The sequence below is a fragment of the Plectropomus leopardus genome, chromosome 3, assembly GCF_026936395.1.
Source record: "Plectropomus leopardus strain MGB_pleo_1.0 chromosome 3, ASM2693639v1, whole genome shotgun sequence".
In the NCBI taxonomy this organism is placed as follows: domain Eukaryota; kingdom Metazoa; phylum Chordata; class Actinopteri; order Perciformes; family Serranidae; genus Plectropomus; species Plectropomus leopardus.
The window spans coordinates 25,998,833-26,011,249 of NC_142178.1; the positions used below are offsets into that span (position 1 = coordinate 25,998,833).

General features: G+C 41.8%; 1 protein-coding gene across 1 annotated transcript in view; it reads left to right on the forward strand.

Annotated features, from left to right (window-relative positions):
- The window catches only part of tet2 (tet methylcytosine dioxygenase 2), a 35,041-nt gene extending 23,215 nt beyond the window's left edge, over positions 1–11,826 (forward strand). The window contains exons 2-10 of the mRNA XM_042484697.2: positions 973–3,975; positions 4,665–4,755; positions 4,864–4,957; positions 5,035–5,243; positions 5,434–5,584; positions 5,690–5,779; positions 6,109–6,246; positions 6,486–6,834; positions 7,569–11,826. Of these exons, the coding sequence (XP_042340631.2) occupies positions 1,017–3,975; positions 4,665–4,755; positions 4,864–4,957; positions 5,035–5,243; positions 5,434–5,584; positions 5,690–5,779; positions 6,109–6,246; positions 6,486–6,834; positions 7,569–8,938 (5,451 nt within the window). The 5' untranslated portion in view covers positions 973–1,016 and the 3' untranslated portion in view covers positions 8,939–11,826. The remainder of the gene's footprint in view (positions 1–972; positions 3,976–4,664; positions 4,756–4,863; positions 4,958–5,034; positions 5,244–5,433; positions 5,585–5,689; positions 5,780–6,108; positions 6,247–6,485; positions 6,835–7,568) is intronic.
- Positions 11,827–12,417: the final 591 nt, after the last annotated feature.

Sequence of the window (12,417 nt, forward strand, 5' to 3'; positions counted from 1 at the left end):
TTATTGCAACCAAAAGGTTTGTTTCCAAAACAATGCACTTGCCTATAATTTCCCCCCTTTTACCTGCAAAATCAGTTGAATAAGTGACAGTAAGCGTTTAGCCTTTTGTTGCATTTTTAGAATCATTATCCACATACAGTGCAAAACAGGAAGAAACAGCTTTCAGTTTGAGATAAATGTCTTCCAAAGGAAGCACACTGATTGTCATGCACTCCTTGATACCGGGCACTGAAAATGTGACCCAAAACATAATGTACCTCCAGGACACCTTTTGTTAAGCTGTGTATGTTAAATTCAGAATGGTGACTCACAATCCACTGCTAGCCAACATAGTCCTGAGATAACCTCTAGACTTAATCCTTCTCTCCTTGCTCACTTTCTACTTGTGGCCGGGTTTTTAGGTGATTGAGTGACGAGGTCAGGGTGAATCTAATTCTATGACAGGAATGTGTTGCCAGCTGATACATTCAGCGCCAAGTGTAAACACATTACTCTACTGCCCTTCCTTTAACTAAGACCACATTCAGACTTAAGCCTCTAGTTTAAGAGTGCTAGATGTTTGTCAGCAGAGCAGATTTGAGTGTAATGAAATCAGTGTAGCTGGTGTTAATGGACTTAATTAACTTAAACTGTTTTACAGGCAAACCTTAAGCTTAATGTTATCTCACATCAGCAAAGTTCAAATTCACCGTAGTCTCACGAGCCTTCAGTCAAATCAGATATTAAAACTCTCTAAGTTAAAATAGAATCAGAATCAGAAAAAGATTTATTGCCAGGTATAGTTAACACAATACGAGGAATTTGTTCTGGTGGGTTGGTGCAACATAAATATAGAGAGAAAAAAAAAAAGATCCTGTTGGAAATAATAGGTCCTATACAATCTTTATTTGACAATATCATTTTGTTTGAAAACAAAACTCTGCTTCAATGATGATGTAAACATTTATTTCTCTCTCCTTTTCTGCCCGGCAGGACGGACAGAGGGCAGCCCTGTGGATGGACTCTGAGCAGGCCAGATGGAAACAGAACAGGCCAGACATGAGACGGAAGAAAGTCTGATATTAGCACAATTCGGCACATCTCGCAACATCTCTCACAAACTCCAGAATGGAGGCCAGTCTTCAGAGAGAGACTCTCTGCAGATCACTGCGAATACAAACTGGAACCATTACAAGTCTGTTGCAGGTGCCAACTCCATGAAGAGGCAGAGGGAGAACTGCAACAGTCCTGCGGCAGTACAAGAGCTGTTCGATCAAGGATCCTACATGATGAATGGAGAATTGATGAATGGAGAGTTGAAGCATGCACTCACTGAGCAGTCCTTACTGGCCCACCAGTCCAAGAAGCTTAAAGTAGATTCTGAGATGAAAGGAAATGATGACATGAGCTCCAGTTTGGTGGATAGCTTTCCTGAGTTGACAAAGGCAACAGAGTTTGAATGCAATACCCAACAGACAGAGATTAAGTTAGACAAGAGGAACTGTAATTTTCCCAATGGAGATATATTTTGTCTACCAAGGAATAAACAAGTTTCGATTCCAAATGGTGCTGTTTCATCCCCCTCAACCATAGAAAGCACTCCAGGTGATCTTTTAGAGAAAACGTTGTCTCAGTATTATCCTGAGCAAGTGTCAATTGCACCACAAACATCTGGGGCACAGCTAGATGCTGTCAACGGTTCACTGGCAAATAAGCTGCCCAGTGAAGGTGCTCAACCCCGCTCTTTAAACTCAGGATTGCCCAGTTCAGCTCAGATGCCTGACTCACAGCAACAGCAACCTGGCGCTTTGGGCAATGTTGAAGGAGGCAACAATTATAACTCTGTCAGCTATGCTGTGAATGGATACTCCAACAACTTTGAAGCAGACCACCAGCAGCAACAACAACAGCAACAGCATCAGCAGCAGCCACCATCTTACTCTGGTCAGGAGCTGCCTCTAGGTCAGCTGCCTGTCATGATCCCACCTACAAATACTGCCAGTGGCTCACAACAACATCAAAATGGCCCACGGTGCTATCCAGATGACACAAATCCACAAGGTATATTTGCAAACGCCAACCAAGAGTTTAACCAGAACTCTTTTCTGGAGCGCAGTGCTCCTCTACAGGCAGCAGAGGCAGGTGGATACGGAAACTTTTCCAACTCTGGGATACAGCAGATGGGACAAAGCGAAGAACCCAGGTCCGGTCAGCATCAGCGCCATGGCACTGATAGGGGGCAGCAGTATGGGATGCAAACCCAGAAATTTAAACAAAATGCTGGGAACTCACATGAAACTGACAGTACTGGACCCATGGGGCCCAGTCTTCAGCAGCCACGTCACGCTGGGTTAGAAAACGGGATGGACAACACATCTCAGCAGAGAGCCAACATATCATGTTCGACTCCACAACAGAGGGGCTGGGTAGAGCTGAACTCTTCACATTCCCAGCAGCAACAAGCAAGTGGCCCGTCATCCCAGGCACAAGAACAGGACATGTGGAGGGGATTCCCTGCTAAGCCTCAGTCAGAGCAGCAGACAGCTAACCCCCAGGTTCACTGCCAGATGTTGGAGCCAAATCCAGCGCAAAGATTCCAGACACAAGGAGGTTTCACAGATAGCAGCCAGGGGTCTAACAGCTTCCAGCGGCAGCAGCAGGACTGTCTCCCAGCCCAAACACACTGTGCTCCAGCCCAGCACAACACTGCCCCTGAGTGGCAGCAATCAAATTCTAAAGCACCTCAAATGCAGCAGACTCTGCCCCAGAAGATGCCCGAACAGCGTAATTTCCGCCAAGATCAGCAGGCAGAAAGCCGCTACCACACCCAGATGCAGTCAGAGCACTTATGTGAAGACCCTGACCTGCAGGATATACTGTCACCTGGGTTTTTACCAACACAACAACAGCAGCAACAACAGCACTGTCTTCAGCGTCCCCTGTCCCACCCACCCCAGTTTGAGGGGCAGCAACTCAAGTCTCCCGATTACAGACCACGCAGTCAGCCTCAGCCAGGTCAGCAGCAGCTTCAACCCAACCAGCCTCTTAGAAACACCTCTGCTCAATCCAACAACCAACACATCCAGCACAGCAACCATGCAACATTCAGTTACAGTAACACAACAGACATGCAACAACAACATCAAAGGCAGTTTCCACCAAACTCAGGCAGCAGTAACCTCAAGCAATTTCAACCACAGCGGCCTAACAACCACTGCCACCAGCCCAACCATGCAGACTTCTCCCAGACCTCTACACAGTCACAACCTCAGTTACCACAAGGTGCGTTAAACCAACAGGTATCAACACAGATGTATCCTAAAGCTGAACAGCAGCTGAAGACATCATGCACTCAGTTCCAAAGGGGACCTCGACTACCTCTGGCACCTGTGGGTCCCCAAGGAGACTTTCAGAGGCATGCAGCCCTGCGTATGCACCTGTTACAAAGGCAAGAGCGCCAGGGCCCTCCTCATCCCCTTCAGAGCACTAGTGACCCCAAACAAGGCATGAGAGTTGTGAGGATGGAAAACGGACTCAGATTTGAGTCGCCCGGTCCACAGCAGCAGGAGCAGCAGTTACAGATGCGAGAGGCAGGCATGGGTGGAGTGCAAGTCAAGCAGGAGAATCAACCATCCCTATGTGAGCAAAGCAAGAGTCAGGGAAGCATCTTGGCCTCCATGGAACAAAGCCTGAGGCAGTACCAGCTTTCACCTGTGTTTGAGAAGAAATCCCTTGTCGTCAATTCATCAAAAGTCAAGGTTGAATCTTCTGGTCCTGTCACGGTTCTGTCGACCAACACTGACCTGAGTGGAGTTGAACCATCAGCAGCTGTCCCAGCCACTGTAGCACTGAAAAAACCTGATTTAACCCCCAAGAAGGAACACCTCCTACAAAGCTTTATGGACTCTCCTATGAAGCTACTAGATACCCCAATAAAGAATCTACTGGACACCCCCATGAAAACACAATATGAAATTGCATCCTGCCACTGTGTTGGTAAGTCTCATGATGTTGCCCCTGAAAGGAGATTGATCAGCTACAGCCTGTTGCACCAGCTGTGTGTAAGCTCTCTCCTTAGGGTGCAAAGTCCACACTAAACGCTATGTTGAAACAAATTAGTTTGATACAAAAGCTGTATAAATGTTTGGTTGCACCATGGAGATGTAAGGTTCATCTTAGTTACACTGGCGTGAAGTCCACACCTACCAAAACACACTTACCATTTTCACTTTCCTTAACCATCAGTAAAAGCACTATTCTTAATGTGGTGCTTATGAGTAGATTTTTACTTTACAAACTCATCTGCTTGTAAAATCAGAATTGAAAGTCCATACAAACATCACAAATATCAAAAGGATGCAGTCTGTCATGCAGAATGTGTGGCTGGGGTAAATGAGGAAGAAAGTGGTCATCATTATCACCCTCTCTCCAAGTAATGTAGTTGTTTCGCAATGTAATAGACTGAGTTAAGAACGACTTTACACTTTACACAGGGGTAGGTGTAACTTTTAAGTTAAATCTTAGCCTTACATCGGAACTACCCTGTGTGGTGCAACCACCGAAATTAAGTTGCAGCGTAAATCATCCCCTACATTATAACTTAAGCTACGTAAGAACTCACGCAATGCTGGTGCAACAGGCTGCTGGTGGATAAGTAATAATCCATGTTTCTGTATGACATTTAGAACAAATCAGTGAGAAGGATGAAGGACCATACTACACTCACTTGGGGGCAGCGCCTAGTGTTGCTGCTATACGGGAGACGATGGAGAAACGGTATGCCGCAAATTTTACCTCTTGAAAAATCACGGTAAACACAGACTGTGATTCATAACCACTGTGTACTATGTTACACATGTTTAATAGCTCTCTTCTGCTTTGAAGGTCTGGTTTAACTGGTCATGCCATCAGGATTGAGAAAGTAATATACACCGGCAAGGAAGGGAAAAGTACGCAAGGGTGCCCGATAGCCAAATGGGTAAGAACCATTTTTTATATTTATTTGAGAAGCAAGTAAATCAGCTGCCACAAATCCCTATACCTGTCATGTTTCAGGTGATTCGTCGATCCAGTGTAGAAGAAAAGCTACTGGTGCTGGTGCGGGAACGCACTGGTCACAAATGTGACACAGCCTGCATCATTGTGGTAATCCTGGTCTGGGAGGGCATACAGCCCAGTCTGGCTGACCGCCTCTACCTCGAGCTACGTGAAACTCTTACAAAGCATGGAGCCTTAACCCAGAGACGATGTGCTATCAATGAGGAGTAAGTAACAGAACTCAAGTCTGTCCAAATGGGCTTTAGTAGTTAAACTAAATGCAGAAGTTAAATTTTTACTTTTGCATCAGTTCAAAGGTTACCAGTTCCCAATTGTATTCTTAGTCATCAATTTTAGCTAAGACTGAATTAACCTGGGCAACACTGACACTTTAAATTTTATATTTTCCCTTTTCAGGAGGACATGTGCATGCCAGGGGTTAAATCCTGACGCCTGTGGAGCATCTTTCTCCTTCGGCTGTTCCTGGAGCATGTACTACAATGGCTGCAAGTTTGCCCGCAGCAAAGTACCAAGAAAATTCAAGCTACTAGGAGATGATATGAAAGAGGTATATTTTGCGTAGATTTAAAATACCAAAATGTGCATCGTACTAACATTACGTATATAATATGCTAATCAAGGTGACTTCATCCTGTTAATTTTTGTCTTGCAGGAGGAGAAACTGGAGCACAGCTTTCAAAATCTGGCAACTTTATTGGGTCCCTTGTATAAAACCTTGGCACCTGAAGCTTATGGAAACCAGGTGTGTATATCTGTACACTGTATAAACTGCTCACCTTTCCCCACCTACATCTTAATAATTCAGTGACATTAAAGAACATAATGAAAGTGTTGTGTTTTTTGAAGGTTAAAGTGAGTTTAAAATCAAATCTAAATCAACCAGATTTTTAGCGATATGTATGCATTATTAACATGTGAGTGATGCAACTTGCATGCAGGAATTTGTGAACAACAGTATTCTTTGCGCTGGTGAAGTGGTTTTGAAAGGATCTCCCAGATCTATATTGTTTAGTGACCTTCAAAAACTCTAAATATATATACAAATGTACCTCATGTTGTTTCTGGATAAAGGTGGAACATGAACACAGGGCGCCCGATTGTCGTCTGGGGCTCAAGGAAGGCCGTCCCTTCTCCGGAGTCACTGCTTGTCTGGACTTCTGTGCCCACGCTCACAGAGACCTCCACAACATGCAGGGCGGTAGCACTGTGGTAAGGAGAACCTGGGAAATGTATATCTTTCTAATCATGCTGTATTTGTTTGAGGATAGATAGAAACAGAGACTCAAACTGCACATTGAGCTGTGCCTGACTGTCCCATCAAAGTTTGGTTTGAAACAGATATATGAATATATATACACACACACACACACAGGATATATATAAGAAGACTTTATATGTATGTCTGTGACTTCCCCAACAAAAAATATTAAACTCAATTATTTTTCCAGGTGTGTACATTGACAAGTGAAGATAACCGAGAGATCGGAAAGATACCAGACGATGAGCAGCTCCACGTACTGCCTCTTTATAAGGCTTCCAGCACTGATGAATTTGGCAGCGAGGAGGGTCAGCAGGAGAAAATCAAGGCAGGCGCCATCCAAGTCCTCAGTGCCTTCCGCCGCCAGGTGCGCATGCTTGCAGAGCCCGCCAAGTCTTGCCGGCAGAAAAAGCTGGATGCTAAGAAGGCAGCTGCCAACAAGAATGCCATGCTGGACAATGAAAAGGCAGAGAAGGCCCTCCAGGCCAAGTCAAAAGCTGGCACTTATGAGAATACCGCTCAGAGCGCTCCAATGGCAGGTAAGGTAGCATTTATTCTGACACATTTGAAAAATTGTATCTTAAATATTGCATCTATTTGTAGAGCTATATTGTCAACATTAGAGGTTGGGGAAAAAACTGACTGTTGGAGGCATCACAGTTTTCTTTTGCAATATTATGTCTCAATGCAGAAAAGTCAATAATCAGAAATTAAAAGCTCAGTTGTCAACATTATGATCATTAATTTTGTAAGACCAAGCTGTACGTTACTTAAAGCTGAAGTAATTGAAAGGTGAATTGTAATGGAAGTAAACACCTGTTGTGTTTATATTCTATCTTACTACTGTTTTATTAATAAAAGATTAATTCATTCATTATCCGGAACCACTTATCCTCTTAAGGGTTGCAAGGGACGGGAGCCTATCCTAGCTGACATTGGGCGAGAGGCGGGGTACACCCTGGACAAGTCGCCAGACTAAATTAATAAAAGATAATGGAAGTAAAATTCTCTGTTTAATTTAATTAGGGATCATGATGAATTTGCTATGCTTTAAAAGTAGCAAGGAATAAAGGAGAGAAAAATAATCGTGTATAGAAATCAAACATTTTGATGCATCAAGATGCATCCCTAATCGTTTTATACTAGCATTATAGCCCTCTGATTCGGAGTCTAATAGAAATGCGAGGTGCCTAAAGATTCCCATTTCTAGTCAACATACTAAATTAAGGCTGAAAAACTACAGCAATGAAATGTTTGGGATTTTGTTTTCTAGGACCTATTCCAGGTGCTATGGGAGCAACCCTACAGTCAGGTCAGCCAACACACCCCCTTGGGGTCCATCAGCAGCAGCTACAGCAACAACAGCACCAGAGGATTCTTCCCCCTTATCCAGGCTCAACAAATGTAGCCAGCTACCCCAGGTTCCCCAACCACCCGGGGTCTTTTCCAAGCACTTCCAAGCCAAGCAGCATGTATCCCCCTCAGCCACCAACACCAGCCAGCCCTTATCCCAACCCGCTCCACGTACCAAACTCTTACATTAATGGATCAAATCGTCCATACCCGGGGTATCAGTGTAACGGAGGAATGCCCCTCGACAATTACCATCCATACTATGCTTCCAACCCAAAGCATCTGGACATGTATCGGCAACAACGGCCTGCGCTTTATTCAGAGCAGCAGTACGGTGTACATCAACGTTATGAGGTCAATTATCCACCAAGGTATGGTGAGCCAGGTTTACAGGTCAATGGTTACAATGCCTGCAGCATGAGGCCAGTTCATCCCATGAGACCGTACACCCCTTATGGTCCTAATGGAGCCTCAGACCCCCAGTTTATGGACCCCCTCTCAAGAGCACCATCAGCTCATGGAGGTCTGGACTACACAGCTGCTGTGAGCAAAGGCAATCAGTTTGGAGGATACCCAAATCCATACCTCTCTCGGAGCCCGCAAATCTTACCCCCAGGCCAAGATCCTTTCCATATGCAAATCAAGACAGAGATGGGCATGCCTCACCCACAGATGCTTTCTTCTCAGTTAAGTGGTGGGTGCTTAAACCCTGAAACACAGTCAGGGTCAGGTCCGCCTAATGGGAGCCTCATGGGCTCTGGTATTAAGCAGGAGCCTGGATTGCCACAGACACCCACAACTCCACAAAAGCCCGAGGTGTGGTCAGACAACGAGCACAACTTCTTGGACCCTGACATTGGTGGTGTGGCTGTGGCCCCTAGCCACGGCTCAGTCCTCATTGAGTGTGCAAAACGGGAGCTCCACGCTACAACGCCGGTTAAAAACCCAAACCGCAACCACCCAACACGCATCTCCTTGGTCTTCTACCAGCACAAAAATATGAACGAAGCCAAGCATGGTTTGGCACTGTGGGAAGCCAAGATGGCAGAGAAGGCTCGAGAGAAGGAGGAAGATGCAGAAAGAAATGGTGGTGAGGGGACACCTAGCAAAGGCAAGAAGGGGGTGAAGCGTGAGCATCAGGATTCATCAGAAAACACCGGGGAGCCTCCTTACAAGCGTTTTATCCAGGCACTAATGGAGGGGTCTTTGTCGTGCACAACGAACACCTATGTCAGTACATCTCCGTATGCCTTCACCAAGGTCACAGGGCCTTACAGCCAGTTTGTGTAAGAAACACTCATGAAGAAGAAAATATAAGGTGCTTTATTTATGACAAAGACCACAAGCACCACTGGCCTCATCTAAACACTCCTTCCTATCCGTAAGGTTACGGGAATAAAAATGGAACCTGTGATCAGATGAGACATAAATCACCTTTCACATCAGGTCTTTCACCTCTTTAACAATCAAGCTTTACTTGTTGACCCTACTAAGGATGTATTTATTTTTGTTTGGCAACTTTTGCAAGATACACACTGTCAAAATCTCTGGTGCTTTCAGTTTGATACATAAGAACCTATTTTTAATGGAAACAAAGTTTCATTTTTGGTGGCTTTATTTTTCTTACAAAATTGTACTCTTGGCATAAAAACACTGACTCTGTAAATGACAACATTCACGGTGCTAAAGAGTGTGCTTATTACCATTTATTTAAATTCAAATGCCTTCACACTATTACCATAACTCAGTCGACGAGTGACACTCAATGACTTATGTCAACAGGACACTGACTATATCATCCCACGCTCAAAAGATCGACATCATAATGGTTTTTGGCGAGTCAGTGTTTCTTAGAGCACTTTTTGATAATGACAGTTAAATGTTTTAGTAATACCTTTAAATGATAAAATCTGGTTATACTTTATCGCTAAAACAAAAATTACTCATTTAAGCATCACTAAAATTCAATTGATGAATTTATAAGAGAGGGTTGTGTGAGCAATCTCAGAAAGTGTTTCACTTTCATGCAAAATGATTCTTTTTATAAATTATCATTGTGTTGGTGCTTCTTTCACTTTCCTATGTCATTTATATACTGTAATGTGAGCCATTCTAATGGTGCATTTTTAACATTTTGAGGAAAAAAAAAGTCTACCTTTGTTAATTCAGTTTTTTTCCAGGTTTACTTTGTTGTCAGCGACTGTTTTTAATGTCCCTTACCTTAGGTTCATTGAACAAACCTGGACTGTGAATATTTTATGTAGTTGTTTGTCTGTGGTGCTTAGTAAATGTGCTTTTTATACACTGAGTAACATGAAACAGGGTAAGCTCAGTGTCAGTTTCAGAGGGCAGCTGGCTTGCTGTGGGGTCTTTAATTATTGTAATCTAACTGTAAGATAAACAGGTGAGATTTGTACAGTAAATTAATTTCCCTTTTTGGAATTACTGTTATAATTTAGATTTTGTGTTGTAAAGAATGCTAACAGCCTATTTCATTGTATTTCATTGGGTTTCAAATGATTTTATATCATAAGGTGCTATCCAGCCTACTAGAAACATACAATGTGAGACTCTTTGGGCAGTGAGAAGGCTTTTAAATAATGTACAGTACAAACCTGTCATATACCTCAAAACTAGTTTGGCAATAGGATTATATCATATTTTTCTTTTTTCCTTTGTATATTATTTTCAAAGATGTTAATAACAGTTCAACTTCAGGCCACCAAAAGGCAAAAAAGTTCATTTCTTACTTTCTTATCAATCTGCTAGAAAGTATTACTTGAACTTTAATCTTTAATGTTACTGTAAAATCAGGGACATTTTCAACTAATGTTGTGTTCATCGCCTGTATTCATCTGGTCTGTTTCTCATTCAGGTACTTGCCATTGCATCCTGAATCCGATTTTTGTCTACTCTAACTTCACAATGAGAAAAAATATTTTGTGATTAAAAAAAACTACTTTCCTGCAATGTTATACTTATATTTTAGCTAGTGGGATGGTGGTAATCTTTTAAAATTAATTTGAACATATATGCACTGAGTTGACTAAAGGGAAAGTATAAAATTGACTAAGTGAAAAGCAATTTACTTTTGCCGTGAGGTAAGACCAGGGCAGTGATTAACGTAGTTGCACATCTTTGTGCCTGTGTATAGTTAAATTTATTTATAACCACTAAGCAATTGTATAATGATTTTTCTTCCCTGTCTATTTGATTTAATTAATGCGATATATAGTGGAATGACTGTCATGTTATAGTAAGAACTTACCCCACTCTTCCAACATATTCATTTTCTGAAAGCACTTCATTTCTTTTTCAGGAAAAAAATAATGTAATAAAGAATTACAAAAACGTTTTATTTAAACAGATTGTAAATGTGTTAAAAAAAAATAAATTATGTCACGTTGTACATACCAAGAACCTGTATTGCAGGAATACAACTCATTCTTTGATGTCGATGTAGGTTCATCTTGTTCTGACCCACAGTTCCTCGATCAGCAATCCTTGTCATATCTTTAAATATTCTTTTGGCTCTTTCAGGTTAACAGAACGATCACGGTTAGATTATCCAGGAAGTCTGTAAATGTGTGCTCACTGTCACAGCAATGTTTACGGCTATATAGTCCTGTTTCGCTCAGATTTTAGAAGTTCTAGGTTGTTTTTTTTTTTTAACTGTTCCAATTTTGTAAAAATAAATACATAAAAAAATTGTTGAATTACATTGTACAGGACCCAGCTACAGTAGCAGGTTGTGGTTGAGAAAGCCGAGGTGTCTAAAATATAGCGGGTTAAAAGCATAGCCATACTTGAAGATGCTTCAGAGTGTTTCTGAGTGAGTCAACATTACTTGAATGACTTTCTGGGCTTAACTAGTGCTCTACAAGTGCTCAGCTCAAAGGTTAAGCTAGCAGTTGATGCACACTTGGTTATTTTGCAGTTAGACACTAAGGGTATAAAAAAAATGTGCAACTTCTTGCCTGTCATTTTATTTTTTAAGGCTTCCCTTGTTCTCCTGAAGTTTGGTATGCTACAAAAAATGGAATTAAGGATGGGTATTAATACTGTAAGTATTGTAATGTAATGAATGCAGTTTATTTGAAAGCTGTTTATTATATCATTCCTGATATTGCTGAGATGTGGGTGTTTTTTTTAATAAAATTTATATTTATTTAAAGCAATTTGATTTGTTACTCCAAGTTAATACTAAATAATATCTCAATTCTGTAGCATATCTGTCCTCATATTGAAGTCTTTAAATGTGTAATTATGGATGGAAGTGGAAGAGATCATGTCAAGTTCAGTCAGTATTTTTCTAAATGGAAAAACTGTTTACTTGATGACTAAAAGCTGCATTGTTTGGTTGCATGAACTAATTACACTCTTAAAGCTAAAGTTGGTAACTTCTATAAAAAAATTTTTTGTTGTTGTTTTATTTGATGCAACTGTCGCTATATTATATATGACAGAAGTACATGAGACAACAACATAGCCTCCTTATAGTGCTTCCAATGGCATTCATAAGAATCCGCTGCACATTAACAAAATCAACAAATCCAGGCGAGGACTTTCTAGCACAGCTGTCAATCAGCCAGGGTAGATTTTAGCAAATGTTTTCCATTTTATGTACTAAGTGTGGATATAATGACAGTTTAAGCAAATTTGACAAAAAAGTTATTTTCATAAAAGTTACCAATCAGAGTATATTAGCTTGACTTTCAGTCTTAAGCAAGACTCGACCCAGATTTTGGACACAAAAATACTGCAGTAAA